This window comes from Maniola hyperantus, chromosome 15 (assembly GCF_902806685.2).
Source record: "Maniola hyperantus chromosome 15, iAphHyp1.2, whole genome shotgun sequence".
NCBI classification, from domain to species: domain Eukaryota; kingdom Metazoa; phylum Arthropoda; class Insecta; order Lepidoptera; family Nymphalidae; genus Maniola; species Maniola hyperantus.
The window spans coordinates 2,146,965-2,164,052 of record NC_048550.1 but is presented as its reverse complement, the minus strand read 5'-3'; the positions used below and the strand labels follow the sequence as shown (position 1 = coordinate 2,164,052).

At 37.4% G+C, this 17,088-nt stretch overlaps 1 protein-coding gene across 5 annotated transcripts in view; it reads left to right on the top strand.

Annotated features, from left to right (window-relative positions):
* LOC117989251 (CBP80/20-dependent translation initiation factor) overlaps positions 1 to 17,088 on the top strand; it is a 38,689-nt gene that overhangs the window by 7,532 nt on the left and 14,069 nt on the right. The window contains exons 3-6 of one of the 5 annotated variants that reach the window (XM_034976597.2): positions 1,639 to 2,428; positions 4,586 to 4,667; positions 5,699 to 5,821; positions 9,107 to 9,221. In XM_034976597.2, the coding sequence (XP_034832488.1) occupies positions 2,297 to 2,428; positions 4,586 to 4,667; positions 5,699 to 5,821; positions 9,107 to 9,221 (452 nt within the window). In that variant the 5' untranslated portion in view covers positions 1,639 to 2,296. Of the gene's footprint in view, positions 1 to 1,638; positions 2,429 to 4,585; positions 4,668 to 5,698; positions 5,822 to 9,094; positions 9,222 to 17,088 lie in introns of all 5 variants that reach the window. The other 4 variants (XM_069503208.1, XM_034976596.2, XM_034976598.2 and 1 more) reach the window with 4 other exon arrangements.

Below are 17,088 nucleotides of genomic sequence, written 5' to 3'. Positions count from 1 at the left end.
GATAAGGTTTACCGAATCCCGAGGCCAAATTCGGCGTCATCTGTATTTTAAAATCATTATGATACCTATCAGGTTTCTTACGTGAAATCTGTCTCGAATTTTTCTACATTCTGGCACAGATTATGGTAACCGTACTGATGAATCAGCTATACGGATACCGGCACGAATCGGCCTAACTGTACCCAGAGGTGACTCTACAATCTGCAGTAGGTATGCTCTACCTCTAGCCACTCTAGCGCGTACTTATTCCAATTTATATTCATAAGTCGATAAGTACTGCTAATGAATTTATGGTATGCCGACAGCGCATTGAATATCAAATACAAAACAATAGAAGAAAAAAACTAGCTCATCCAACCATTCCAATAAAATATATCGATTGATTACATTAATCATTTAAATATCGATTTTATTAATTATCATCATCATCATCGTCAACCGGTGTCAAATCAAGGAAAAAATCAATTCCAGGGTCTAAACTTCAAAATAAAAGATCCAAAAAAACTTAAATTATAATTTTTGTAACTTAGACGGCCCTACTTTAATGGCAAAAGGATTTTTGAAAATTCAACACCTAAGGGGGTGAAATAGGGTTTTGAAATTTGTGTAGTCCACGCGGACTAAGTCTCGAGCATAAGCTAGTTAAGTACTAAACTTATAACTTTATGATATTTAAGTGTTATTCATGCTTACTTTTGGCATCAAATAAAACGTAATTTTACCTTTTTTCAACGCAAAAAATAAGAAAACTGGTTTGATAATTCAAATGAGAATTGCGTATCGAATACTAATTACCACTGAAAATTACTTAACTACTCGAAAATATTTAATCCATAATTATTATTCCATACCAATGTGCTAATTATTATAAATGGGAACGTGTGTCTGTGTTCTACCTTTTCACGGCCCATCCGCCTAACCGACTTCGACCAAAGGTTCTAGACGATATAGGCTACTTTTGTCCAGTAAAATCAAAGAGCTCCCGTAAATTTTTTAGTCAAAGTCAAAGTCAAATGATTTATTCAAAATAGGTAAAAAATACGCTTTTTGATGGTCAGATGTTGGATTTCTAAGATATAGTGGTGATAATTAATTAATTAAAAACCTCAATCGATGTAGATGAAGTCGCGAGCATCATCTAGATAGCTTGCTTCCCGGAGACGGACGTAGGCTAATATTTGTCCCGGAATAAACAAAGAGTTACCACGGGATTACAATGTGGACGAAAGTCGTGGGGCATCTAGTAGGTATTTACTATTTACATAGAATTACGTCTCTTTTAAAAGCTGTGATGCGGTGAGGACGTCCGCCTTCTAATCGGAGGCCGGGGGTTCGATCCCGGGCACGCACCTCTAAATTTTCGGAGTTATGTGCGTTTTAAGTAATTAAATATCACTTGCTTTAACGGTGAAGGAAAACATCGTGAGGAAACCTGCATGCCGGAGAGTTCTCCATAATGTTCTCAAAGGTGTGTCTAAGAATCGGCACATGGTCAGACTATGGCCAAAACCCCTCTCACTCTGAGAGGAGACCCGTGCTCTGTAGTGAGCCAGCGATGGGTTGATCATGATGATGATGATGATGATGTCTCTTTAGCAATTGTACCTACCTAACATGACAATTTTATCTTTGTTACAGATAAAGGGGTTCAGGAGACCCCTTCAACGAAACGAATCGAGATAGGCGCTGAATAAGTTCTCACTTTTCGGCCCCTCGACATATTAATAGTAATCGCTCTGTCTGTCAGGCTATAGCTCCTGCACCACTCTTGAAAAAGTCGAAAAACCTCGAAAACAGACCCCCTTTCCGTGGCCACGACTGGGGGCTTAGGATTAAAAAATATATGCATATATTAATAAATCTGCAGTACAGATCTCTAACGTGACGTCACAATTACAAATTGTGATATATTTACTAACTGTATTAAGTTATTTTTTTTGTGTATTTCGCATTTTGTACATTGCCTGTGTATAATAGGAAAATTGTTGGTTTTTTTCATTAATCTATTCTTTTTGAATTAATTATAGTGTAAATATTTTTTTAACCAAAATAATATCGACATATTATTGTAACTATTAAACTAGTCATTCATCTAGTGTATTTATTTAATTATTATAATATTTATAGGAGTGAAAAAATTATAAAAAAACTTATAAAGTTTTTTAATTATTTAAATAAATAATTAATAAAAAAGCTTACGTAGGGATTGCCAAAGAGTAAAGAAATCGTAAACCGTCCAGTCGAGTCGAGAATAAAAGTATCGATTGTAAATAGTGGTGTTATAAAAATCGGCAAAATGCAGACTCAGATGGGGGTAGGGGAACTTCAGAGGAGCTACAGGGTGCAGGACTTTGCCACCCCAGGCGTCATCATGCGGGAACGGAGCTTCATACGGCCACAGTCTCATCACAATATGCATCATAACCAGGTATTTCCTTTTAACAATTTTATAAGTCAAGTAATTTATTTATTTAGTAGGTACCTATTCGACTTTGTGCTCTCAAATTTACAAACTTTTGCCCAAAACAAAGCCCTGACTCATTTTCCCGATTTTCTTTAGGCAACATTAATTTTACTTGTTCCTTATGCTCTCGATTAGTCATTTGTATTGAATTCAATTGGTTACCAATGATTGGTGATATAAAAAATCCTTTAATTTTGATCCGAAATTCGTTACATTTTAAGCAACCATTTAAGCATTTGTTTATAATTTTATGTATATCGTGATTGATAAAAATAAGTTTTTCATTCGGTTAGCAGACGAGGGTACCGCCCTAATCAAGAATTCGTACCTACTATTATAAAATATGTATGATGGAAACCTGACATTTTACTTTCATCTAATTTCAAATTAATTACTTAATAAATATCAGTGACTGTATTTTATTAAATAAAGGTAATGCCATTCTACAAGTCGAATAACCAACGCGTGGGACAAATCCACCTACACACGCACTTTGCAAAACCTGACGACCTTTACGTTTTAGATTTATTGTGAAATAACACAATCAACGAACAATAAATGTAAATTCATATAATAGGACTAAATTAGTATCTTGATGTACATTATCGACAGTCGCCAGTATGATTTTAACACAAATCTTTAACATAAGATACCCCTACTGCACCCTGATAGCCTACTGTATAGTCCTTGTTCTGAGCCTACTGTAGATATTTTTTCAACGTAGGTAAATGAAAATAAATAGAAATTAGAAAATTGACTGCAGATATTTTTTATTTTATAAAATAACTAGCTTATGCTCGCGACTTCGTCCGCGTGGATTACACAAATTTCAAACCCCTATTACACCCCCTTAGGGGTTGAATTTTCAAGCATCCTTTCTTAGCGGATGCCTACGTTATAATAGCTATCTGCATACCCAAATTTCAGCCCGATCCGTCCAGTAGTTTAAGCTGTGCGTTGACAAATCAGTCAGTCAGTTAGTCAGTCAGTCACCTTTTCCTTTTATAAGTATATTTAGATAAAATTAATGTATTTTACAAAAAACACCTAAGTACCTATACACCGATTATAATAAACCTACTAATGATCCAAATTATCATACAAGCAATATTCATGTTATTTATCAGGGTTACTCACCCTTTCAGTTTTAAACACTAGTCTCTGGTTTTAAATTAGTCGATGATCAACCAGCTTGCTACCTAGCGGGTACTTATTAGATCGGTCATCTTTTGCAATGGACTGAAAATAAATCGTGATCCCATCAGTTCCCACCATTTTCAACGTTTAGCCTACAGCCAGGATAACCTGTTTTCGTCTAAAGGTAGAGCCATAGACAGTGGAACTGTCCTACTGAGTCGGTAGAGCAGAGTCAGCACAGTAGAGTAGAGCCATTATCGTCAATCCTAGCTTTAATCGTTGAAAGGAAAGCCGGGAAAGCCAAAATAAAAGCTACTTAAGGCAGCTGGTGGTAATAAAAAGATCATGCAGGTATAACATGCAGATACATCCATACTATCCATATTCCATACTAATATTATTATACATGCAAAAGTGTGTCTGTCTGTCTGCTAGCTTTTAACGCCCAACAGTTTAACCAATTTTGATGAACATTAGTACTGAGTTAGCTTATATCCCGGGGAAGGACATAGGCTCCTTGTTTCCCGGAAAATCGGAGAATTCCCACGGGATTCTTAGAGGCTCATCCCGCATCCGTATAACCGATTTATATGAAACTTGGTACAAAGGTAGCTTGCGTCTCGGAAATTGACAAAGGCAACTTTTTATCCCGGAAAATCAAAGAGTTCCCATAGGTTTTAAAAAAATCTAAATCCACGCGGACGAATTCGTGCGCATCCTCTAGTAATAATATATTAAGGAAGGACTTTTTTACAGATTTTTAGTCTACTTTTTTTTCAGTTTTTTTTTTACTTTCAGAGTTATTATAACCGTAATTCGTACCTACTCGTATCTAGTTCCTGTCTGAATCTATTTAAAATCTGTAAAAATATATTAATTTGATCAAAGATTTCCTACTTATGAAGTTCAAACGAGATGAGACTCTGAGAGGTACTTAGCAGAATTTTTTTGTTTATTAATAAAATAATGTTCTCATTTTCACAGTTTCCAAACAATGGGAAACGGCGGAGTATGATCCTGACTAATGCCAAAGGGAAACCGACGCTTGAAATCTATAGACCTCCAGGTGAATCTACATCTTTTATTTATGTACTTATCTACCTACATTGCGTGCCATTGTCAATGCAAAATAAATAGACATGTAAAGGTCTATCGACATGGTAAAGCGGCTTGGTGTCAAGCACGTAGATTTGTGCTTGAGTCAAGCATTTTGCCGTTTACAAAGTTTGCTTGATGCTTCATTCAAGTATTTATGTGCTTGACGCGTGATTGATGCGATTTCGTATTTTTGCTTGACGCGACGCTCGGACAGTATTCGAGATACACAATAAGAAAAGTGCCGTTTGCTTGATCAAGCATCGGGATTCGGGCGGGCGCATCAAGCTCGCATCAAGCAGCTTAATCAAGCAAAAGTCAAAACGAATCTACGTGCTTGGCGTCAAGCCGCTTGACCGTCTCGAAAGCTCTTAAGTGTTCAATTCTTATTTTATTCAATTTTTATTATTCAGTACTGATATCTTATACCTTCGTGATAACGTGTTTTTAATTTTTTAAATTCAAACATACACGCCAATGTTTTGTAACATTTTTTTTTATATATAAACTGAATGTAGGGTTATCCTCCATATTTAGGTTTTTTCAAAAATTCCAAGCAGTGTATGAACTGTGAATTTTTTTCTATTAATAACATACTTAAGCATGTCAAAAAAACTAAACCATCGTTTTACAATTTTTTTCTTCAGAACGGTGCCAATAAATCCATAAATGAATTCTGCATCCCCGATTTATTCGAAAATGATACCAAACTTGGCCTAGTAGCTCTGATGTTTTCCCTCGCGGAAAATGTATATTGCAAACCTCAATCGTAGCATCTCGGGAAATGCTGGCAGCCGTCACTATGGGCATTTGGCGCCAAAATTAAAAATAAACAAAACATCACATTTGGAACAAGTCGACAGTCGCATGTTCGATGCAACGTGTGTCAAGCGAATGTTTTCTTTTACCAATGCGGAATAAACATAAGAAACATTATAGTTTAGTGTTTATTAGTTAGTTTTTAGCGTGAATAGTGTAGGGTAGTGATGTCTCGGTGTATAGTGAAGCAATCAGTTGCGCAACCGGCGGTGTCGCCAGTCGTTCAGGTGGCGGTGTCGCCGGTTCCTGTTACTTCTGGTTCGGTGCCTGAAGTTACCACCACTGAAGCTAATGCGGAAACATCAGGTTTGCTTTCCAAGGAAAACACTCCTTTAGCGATAGCATACTTATAGTTTACTTACAGATCGATATACAATAATTTGTCTGTTACCTACACTTTTCAGTTTTCACGGCTATCCGCTTAGGTAGGTAACTAAGTTTGACGTTTGGTACAGATATAGCTTGCATCTCCGGGACGGACATAGGCTAGTTATTGCCCCAGAAAATCAGACTTCCTACGAGCTTTTTAATATCGATAGACATCGTAACATCGATAGACAAAGTAAGTAATTTGTAAGTACAGAATTTCCCACACTGATGTCAGTCGCGTGCCTACATCTGATAGGATCCAATAAGTAGGTACAATTCTAAAAGTGCGAAATATAAAAATCTTTCATAACTGGTAAGTATAACACATCGATGTATAAACATATAATAGGACTGTTCCGGTAAAACATCGATCAGTTTTAACCGCACTAATAAACTTGTAAATAATTTAAGTAATATAATGAAAGTAGCTGTGCCTGCGGAACTGTCTAAACTTTAGGCAGACAGACGAATCTAATCCACTCATTTCGGACGCTGCGGTGTGGCTAACGAAGAACAGTGTAAGTTAGGGCTGCCAGTCATGATGGGAGGGAACCATCTCCACGGGCGAGGGAACCGCAACGAGTCCGACCAACTATCGGCGGCGATAGTATCGCTCTGTGGAGATTGGCTTATATGGGTCGTATCGAATATTTTGGTGGCACGGCAAAACTATTGATATCGCCGCGATTCTCTCTTCTCTCATCCGTGGAGATGCCGCCAGGTATTGGGTAAAACAAGTAATCAAACCTGAACACTAGGCAGTCCTGCCAAAAAACTAACTAAAAGTACAAAAATCGTGTTTGAAAATGGCGCCTATAATAGGTGCCATATTATTGAGGTTTTATAATTTATAGCCAATGTGTCACTCGGGATAATTTAAGGATTCTAATGTACCTTATACATACAAATCTGTTCAGGTATTTATATGGTGCCACCAAGAAACTCGCATACGTGCATATTGCATACATGAAACCTGAAACATTACCTACACTCCTTTGTTTGGAGCTTGGGCAGTTGTGATATAAGATAATTGCTCAAATGCTATCAATTTACTTGCTCTTGGAGTGTTTCCCGAGGCACCTTCTTGACGCCCTACAAATTATAATCTCACTACTTCTTTGCCCTTATGTGTCACTCTCCCCTTTCTGGGGCAGACGTTACAGTTATAGGAGATTCCCTTTACCGGTCGTGGTGTCTCCTGTTATTTACTTCCTCTGTTTCCTTCTCACTGTCTTCGTTCCTGCTCTCGCTCCTCTCCTCCGCACTCGTCACATCTTCCTTCTCACTTCCTTCCTCCTCGTCTTCCTCCTCTACGCGTCCTCTTCCCCGCGTCCTAAGACTCCGTATCTTCTCCACGCCCTCTTCTCCGCATCCTCTTCTTCGAATCCTCTTCTCCGTCGTCGCCGCTTTACGTCTGACTCTGACAGAGTACATACAATATGAACTGGCAACCCTTACCTGTACCATATAGTTGTATAGCTGTAAATCTTGGATGAAAGTTTGTTCATTTGAGCACGACGGCCGCGCCGCATCACGCACGTCAATTTAGAGCCGAGCGACTGCGCGATGAAATCTTGCTAATTATATACAATTTATTATAAAGAATTATAAGTAGGTGTAGTATTACGTGATTCATTGCAGAAGTCAGCGGTTTGTGCTGTTCATAATTACAATACGGAATACATGTACAAGAAAAATAGAAGTAGGTACCTAGCCTGAAAAGGGAAAAAGTTAGTATTAAAGGTAGGAAATATAATATTCCGAACCAGTGGTAGATGAATTTGACGATTCAAACTACTTATTTGTGACAGTTTATTTGAATAGTTTAGTATAACGTCATTACAATTGTTTGATTCACTTTGCATCGCGACTCGACAAAATGTTAGGGTGCCTGTCCACTAAAGCCAAGCGAAGATGCGTTTAATAGATCAATTAACATGATAAAATTATCACGTGCCCCATCAATCCATACTTCCATACTAATATTAATAAATGCGAAAGTGTGTCTATCTGCTAGGCTTTCACGGCCCATCCGTTCAATCAAATCAATCAATCCGATTTTGACGAAAATTGGTACAGAGATAACTTGCATCCCCAGGAATGACAGGCTACTTTTTATCTCGGAAAATCAAAGAGTCCCCATGAGATTTTTAAAAACCTGAGTTCTCGCGGATGAAGTCGCGGGCATCATCTAGGAATAAATAATTGGTCCGCTAAACACCTCTCCGCTCCATTCAGCTTCAGTTGACAGGCATCCTTATTTCCTCACGCGGGTGCGTATCTACTCTCATAAATAGTTGGTTAATCCGATTTTTAGGAAGCCATCCAAATTCCAAGCAATTAACAACATTTATTAAATACACAGAAACGCAAGTTTTATGTTATAAAAAAAGAGATTCCGACGAATATTGAGAACCTCCTCCTGGTTTGGATTCGGTTAAAAATATATGTTTACCTATATTTAGGACCTGTTTCGTCATACTATTCTGAAATCGTTGATTTATTAGACCTAGATTTTCCTTTGTCAATAAAACTATATTCTTATAACTCTTACATTATTTATTTTGTACTTAAACATTCAACAATCCTTCTCCAAACGCATCGCCATTCTAAACTGCTCACATTTCATGAATCCCGACCTTTTATCTTTAATTTTCATTTTGATAACAATCACATTACTCCGTTTCATTTTGACAACAATCTCTCTTCGTTTCATTTTGATCACGATTGCATTGCATAATGCAATCTGTTTCGTTTTCTATCACAAACTATCATATAACTTCGTTTCGTTTTTATCACAATTTCATATGACTTCATTTGGTTCTGATCACAATCGCATTCTTTTTCCATTCATCATCTTTATCACAAACAACCACTTCGTCTCGTTTTTATCACACACTCTTAATAAACTTCATTTCGTTTTGACCACAATCATCATATTTCCATTTTTCTATAACTATCAAAAACAATCACATTACTTCGCTTGGTTTTTATCACGCATTCTCATCGTTTTGATGACAATCACACCATGTTTCCATTCACCTTTACATTTTTTCGTTTTGATTTTCTTGATACTTCATTTCGTTTTAATGACAATCACACCTTGTTCTCATTCATTTTGATCACAATCACACCTCCCTGTCGTAGAGTCTCACTTCCATTCTAACCTTTCCTATCATCTCTTCTCTTGACGCCAACGTTGACCGCCAGGTGTCCGCACAGACGGCGTGGCGGCCGGAGCCGGCGGGGGCGGAGTCTCCGCGCAGGGGTCTGCCAACAAGCTGAATGTCCACGCGAAGGAGTTCACCATGGCCAGGCCCGCTGACCTGCATAATAGGTGAGTTATTAATGTGGATAATTCTCTAACGGCTTAGTAATCTATCTATCTGTAATCTGTCGATAAGTTACTTAACAACGGTGTTAAGTCAAAAAGTCTACAATTTTTAGCAAGTAACTCCGTTGCTAACCTTATCAATAGATTGCAGATAGGATTGATTATAATATTAATTTTGACCGTACCTAAACTGAAATTATAAAATGATAAGTGTATTTCTATCCCATTCATAATGGAAATAAAGGGTAGCATAAGGCCGAAACTATAATGATCAGTCTATCCGTAGTCTGTCTATTAGTTACTTTAGCGACGTTGTTTTTTTGTCAAAAAAACCATACAATTTTTGACTCATCTAATATAACAACTTTGCTAGCTAAGGAACCTATCGACAGATTAAAGATAGGATAATTTCGACCGTTAGGCTTGTCAATTTAGTTTTCTGTTGTGCACAATTTAGGGTGCGTAAGCGAAGCAGAGGGGAGAGGTGTCCAGAAGATCAATGTTTTATTGTGACTAACCTCTCAATAATCGTAGCCTTCTTAAAAGAAAATGTATAATTGTACATCGAAGCCGAAACATTCTCCTTAGGCCCTGTGCCCTTAAAATTTAATAGATTTATTATATTAGTAGTAAGTATTAGTTATGTTTTTTTAAGTAGGTAGGTACTATCATAAACTTTTTGAGGTGAAAAGAATTTCAACGCTGAATTCGCACCGTATTCAATTGCTATTTGCTAGTGACGCAATAAGTTTGGTCGAGAGTTCCATAATTAGGTAAACTATTAGTTAATGTTCGACCGATTCGCCGTAAATAGGAAATGGTGCCCTTGACATTAGTACGAGTCAATAATAGACTAGCTTTACAATAGAACTCTATTGACGAGTTCCTTTTACTTCTAGATCATTTCAAATTTAATAGAATAATATTTTAATTTGTGAAGTCAAATTTCAAAACAATCTTGGTGACTTGTTTAGTGAACTCCTCTTACGGCCATTCTTCTTCGAACTGATACTCATGAGGCTGTGCAATGTGGTACTATTAACTACAATGCGACAAGACTCTTTTGGGGCGTGACGACAATCGGAACTGACGTTGTTGTGAAGTTTGTTCTTGTTCATCATCATCCATCGCGATCTCAAGACCTCCGTGGAGGAGTATGTCCACACACTCGCGCGGCGCATGTTTGCGTGCGCAGACAACGGACCGTACGCGCACCTCCACGGCATCGCTCCACTCATCTCATTCCTCGACCGCTGACCGGGCGTCAAGTACCTCGAGAGCTCCTGAGATCGCCTTCACTGGCGCGGCAGACGGAGACTACCCCAGCGACGACGACTACGACGACGCGAGACCCACCTGATCTGACCGCGTCGTCTCCGCGCTCGACGGTAAACTCAACACCGTCAAGCAGAAACCAATCTTTGATTGGTAACCTCGGACCGACTATATCTCTGCGCGCGGCGGCGGGCGGTGCGATCGTCGCCCGCAGCGCAGAGAGTAAACGGATGTACAAGAGAAGACCCTGTCGTCGTCGTTTTTTGTTCTTGTTTGAATAGTCTAAACCTTTTTTCTCCAACAGCGCCTCCCTGTCAATGACATTCATGTGCCATGAGAACCTTGTCGCCTGAGCCTTTCCAGCAGCCATGAAGACTCATCCTTTTTGACTGATCTATCAACGTATCTACAGTACAGCATAAACCGCTACAGTTAAAAACTTCAAATTTTGCACTCTGCTACAGCCTCAACCACTGTGGTCAAAACTTGAACTTTTGACAATAAGTTTCTTTGATATAAATGCTAGGTGCCTTTCTACCAGAGAGGTACGACGTAGCTATTTATATTCTGTGGCTAAACGGTGAGCTAGGTTAAAGCTAGTGTCTATTTCCTCCAAAGATAAGTGATGCTGCGGTCACCGAAGTGGGTAACATGTGCTCCTTCCTTGTGCATCTCCATATATACAAAAAGAAGAAGCTCGAGTTTCTCTAAAGGATCTATGAAATGCTCAAATGCTTCAGTTCATAGTTCGAACGCTCGAGCCGCTCGCGAGCGTCTCGTTAGAAAGCATAAAAATAAGCTGCTAAAAATCAGACTACTGCTGTGCTACTGCTTAAAAGAAGCGATGGCTCAGGCGATATCGGCAAACGGGTGCCCAGCTATTTTATCAAAATTAGTAATACTTAGTTATGCATCAATTGCAAAATCAAATGAAAGGATTCGTCACTGCCGATTTGCTAAAGTTGGTATAAACTGCCACTGAAGACATCATTCCTTTGTTCGCTGTGAAGTCGAGCGGAAATGCTGCCCAATGAAGCGAAGCTTTCAGAATATTATTAAATGGATTCGCGAGTCTACTGCGTAGTTGAATAAAAATATGGCCGGATCGAGTGGAATCACGATAATCGACGTCTTTGGCACGCGTCCAGCGTATTTGAACTAGAAACCTTCGGGATAGTTTACGCGATATCCGTTCATGCTCAAGCCGGTGCATACTTAACTACCTACCTCTTATACGTATTACACGTACTACTAATAATACGTAAACCATATGGGCAGATTACACCTACCGAGTAGTGAAACGAGACAGTAAAATGTCACTATATGTCATATGTTTTTTTTAATTTATTTTTTGTATGTTTGTTACGCGATTACTCCGTCAATTATGAACCGATTTTGATGATTCTTTCGTTTTGTAGGACATACTTCAGAGGTAGTCCCATTTTAATTTGGTAAAGATCTGATGAATATCTTCGAAGATGGAGTACAGAACTCCTCAGAAGATAAGAGTAAATTGCTCGCGATCAGTGTAATAACTTAGTAAACAGTAGGTTTTTAACTAGGCATATCATATTTTAGTACAATGGGGCCACTAAAAATTGTGAAATAAAAAATTTCAAAAAACAATAAAAACTGACTTCAATAACTACAAACACTAAAAAGGAAAAAATAATTTTATTTATTACCCAATATATTATGTACACAAGAGTTATTGTAGTTGTATAGTAATATTTTTGGAGTCGGTGCCAATGTGGAGTCACAAAACAATATGAAGAGTAGATAGATGGTTCGTGCGGCTAATTCCGGTTCCGGCTAGGTCCGGTTCCGGTTGTCAAACAGTAAACATTCGTTGTGTATTGTTGTCGAAAAGAAATTACGAAATAATTATAAAAATTGCACCACTAGTGATAAAAGTGTATTCCGTCGAAGCACAAAGACGTTACGCACCGGAAGAAACAAAAGTTTGCTGAAATAGGAGCGAAAACACAGGTTTTTTGACGACACAAAAACTGCAAAGTAAGAAGAAAGCAAAAAGGCCAGTAAATGTCATTCTTAAATTCGAATCCATAACTTCAAGTTGACGTTTGACGGATGACTTACGAAACATAGACTATTAACATCACAGACATTGAACTTAAAATTACGTTTCGTTACACGGACCTATCTTGAGAACTAAAATGGAAAATCAGTTGGAAAAATTCTTCGAAAAAATTAAACTCGAAATGGAAAAACAAACTACCACTATAACAAATAATCTAATGGCAACTTTAGAGAGTAAATTGAAACCCATATTAGAAGAAAATGCCAAAATGAAATCTGAAATAGAAAAGCTTCAAAAAAAGGTGGATTTTTTTGAAAACCAAAGGAGGAAAAATAATTTAATAGTATACGGTCTAAAAGAAGAGGAAAAATCTTTAGTGGAACTACTTTCCATGATAAAAAATATAATTCAAGATGAACTAAATCTCGAACTACTCGACCAAGAAATAACAAAAATACATCGATTGGGACGTGTAAAGGGGAAATCGCCCAGACCATTACTAATATCATTCGGAAACTATTGGAAACGACTAGAAATCTTGAAAAATAAGAAAAAATTTAAGACTTTATCTATTTCGGAAGATTTTTCAAAAGACACTTTAGAGAAAAGGAAGGCGTTAAAAGAGGATATGATTAAGGAGAGGAAGAACGGTAATTACGCTTTTATAAAAGGTGACACATTAGTTGTAAAAAGTAATAAAAATATAGAAAAGCGAAAAAGAGACGAAACAGGGTCACCATCACATCCAAATGAATCAAATGACATAAAAACTACTCCTCAGTCGAAATTTAATAAAGTTGATGCCTTTTCTCTCATGAGGAAAAGAGCTACGCCTAGTTCAAGTAAGAACACTTGTTAGCAACTAATTGTCGGTAACCGGAAGAACACCCTAACTACGATTGTATCAGAAAACAAAACAAGAGATAAATTAACACAATTCCCCAAGCCGGCTGGTCCCCGTGGGGAAATAGACCACCACCCCCCAAACCCTTCAAATAAATCATTGAAAAGTACTATGAGAATGGATATACACATTGCAACATTGAATGTACTTACGCTTAGAACTAATGATCACTTAGTAGAGTTTGACAAAGCACTAGATAAGATTAAATGGGATGTTATTGGAATTTGTGAAGTAAGAAGAATAGGGGACGAAATTGAAGAATATGATGACTATATACTGTATTACAAAGGTGAGAAACAAGGACTGTACGGTGTCGGATTTATAGTCAGAAAACAACTTAAAGAAAAAATAGAAAGCTTTCATGGCATATCAGATCGTGTTGCGATATTGAATATAAAGCTACCAGGCTATGAAGAGACTTGGACCATAATACAGGTATACGCTCCTACTGAAGTATCTGACGAAAATTTGAAGGATCAATTCTATGGAGATCTTAATTTAGCATTACAACACACTCATAAAAATATAATTGTCATGGGGGACTTTAATAGTCAAATAGGAAAACGAAGAAAAGGAGAAGAAAATATCATAGGAAACTATAGCAAAGGAAAGAGAAACAAAAATGGTCATCGTCTGATTAATTTTGCTCTAGAAAATAACTTTACAATAATGAATACCGTATATAAGAAAAAAATAAAAAACAGATGGACCTGGATCTCCCCATGCGGAAAATACAGGAACGAGATAGATTATGTTTTGACAAACAAACCCAAATATTTTACAAATACAGATATATTAAGTGTTAACTATAACACAAACCACCGCATGGTTAGAGCTACCATATATGGCAAAAAGCCAAAGCAAGGACGGAAACATATAAAACAACCAATACATGCAATAGACTTACCCATACCAGAGAATAAACTAGATGAATTAAAAGCCGCTTTAGCTGAAATCCATAACCAGAAGTCCGTGCAAGATAAATATGATAAACTCGTGCATGAATTACAGAATATAAACAAAGAAGCAGCGATCTCCAGTAAAGATAAAGATAAATTAGGAATAAAAGCCAGATCCTTGATAGATGAACGTAGGAATATGTTACTAGATAGAAAAAATAAGCAGAAAGAAATAGCAGATATAAGCAAAAAGATAAAAAAGGAGATAAAAGAACACAGAAACAGTAACATGACAAGAACATTCAAATATTATATAGAAAAAACAGGTGGTATTAAAAAAGGCCTAAAAGAGCTAAGAGAAAAAATGACTTGGATACCAAATGTTATAGATAAGAAACTAAAAATAATTGCAGAGAGACCCAAAATAATGAAAGTAGCAACTAAATTTTACCGTGACTTATATACAGAGGAAGATAATACTAATCAATCTTCTGATGAACAAGAAGTCAATGCCGAAACTGTGCCAGAAATATTAGAAAGCGAAATAAGATACGCAATAAAAACTCAAAAAAATGACAAAGCTCCCGGCGAAGACGGAATCAGAAACGAACTATTGAAAGGTACATTGGAAGCTATCATTGATGTATTAAGAGACCTCTTCAACCTGATTCTTGTCAGAGAAACGATACCATTACAATGGACACAATCAACCATCATACTCTTACATAAAAAAGGGGACAAGACACAAATCGAAAATTATAGACCTATTAGTCTACTGTCCAATTTTTATAAGGTATTTGCAAAAATTATTTTAAATAGAATTTCATTTGTCCTGGATGAACACCAGCCAAGAGAACAGGCTGGTTTTCGCAGCAACTTTTCGACTATAGACCACATACACGTTGTCAAGCAGTTACTTGAGAAATGTAAAGAATACAATAAAATTTACTACATAGGTTTCGTCGATTACAACAAAGCATTTGATTCCTTAAAACACAAAGCCATCTGGGAAACTCTAATGAATCAAGGTGTACACAACAAATACATCAACTTAATAAAAAACATATACAAGAACAGTATGTCGAGAGTACGCTTAGAGAGTACAGGAGAATGGTTTAAAATAAATAAAGGTGTTAGACAAGGTGACCCGCTCTCACCTAAACTATTTGCAGCCACACTAGAGAACGTCTTCAAAAACTTACACTGGGAATCTTTTGGCATCAATATAAATGGCGTCAAGCTCAATCATTTAAGATTCGCTGATGACCTAGTCATTTTTGCAGAGGATTTTAAGACTCTAGAAATAATGTTACAACAATTAGCTGTCGAAAGTGGAAAAGTAGGGCTTACCATGAATACATCTAAAACAAAGATTATGAGTAACTCAAAGAAGGACAAAATATACGTCAACGATTTAGAAATAGAATACGTTGATGAATACGTGTATCTAGGTCAAATTATATCACCATATGATCAAACAAACAAAGAAGTAGACAGACGAGTCTGTAACACATGGAAAAGATTTTGGTCTCTTAGGGACATAATGAAAAACAGAGGTATACCAATGGCAGCCAAGAGCAAATTACACGATACTTGTATCTTGCCGTGCATGATCTACGGATGCCAAACGTGGGCTCTGACAAAAAGAAACATGGAAAAACTGGAAACATGCCAACACGGAATAGAAAGAAGTATTTTGCATACTAGGAGGAGTGATAGGCAGAGACTAGTCACCATTAGAGCCAAAACAAAAATTTATGATGTAAAAAGGAAAATAAGAGAACAAAAATGGAGATGGGCCGGTCACATGGTAAGAAGCAAAACACAAAAGTGGACTGATGATATAACAGATTGGTACCCAAGGGATGGTAAGCGTAAAAGGGGACGGCAACATCTCAGATGGGCAGATGACATTAAGTCTGTAGCAGGGGCTACATGGCAGAGAAAAGCCAGAGACAGAACAATTTGGAAGGGAATGGAGGAGGCCTATGTCGGAAGACACTGAGGAGCTAAAACGGCTACCGAAGACGCAACTTGCTATATATACTTACTAGTTTAATAATGTAATTGTTTAAATCAACAAATTGTAAATAGTGAACCCTCAGAATAATAAAGGCTTATTTATTTATTTATTTATTTATTTATTACATAATATATTGGGTAACAAATTAAATTATTTTTTACTTTTTAGTGTTTGTAGTTATTGAAGTCGGTTTTTATTGTTTTTTGAAAAAAATTTTGAATCGTCAAGTGCTTGTATCCGTTATCTATGGTCAAATGCATCTACCACTGGTTCAGAATGCCTTTTCTACCAAGAAGAACCAGCAAGAAACTCGGCGGTTGCTCTTTTCAAAGATTTGATAAATCATGTTCTTGCAAAGGTAATCGGCGCGGCAGCGGCGCGAGAGGATCATACCGTATCAATCATGAGTTCGCGGTCTTACTTTGTTATCACCACAGACTACAGTGTGTTATCACTTTGTTCTCGGTCGCGGTGACGAGCACGCGTCGACACCGCCCGAGGCCCGCGTGACATCACGACAGTGCGCATGCGTCGTACTTCACCCCGCGGCAGACGCTCGCGCTTTGCCGAGTCACCAACGAACGCGACCTAAACAAACGAAACCACGAATACAGGCGAACGAAATTGACCCGCGAAAAACAAAACTATAAAATAACCTCCGAAAATAATAATAATTTATAACTAACTCTTTGGAAAGTGTGTGAGAGTGTAAGGGAAATTCTAGGTTT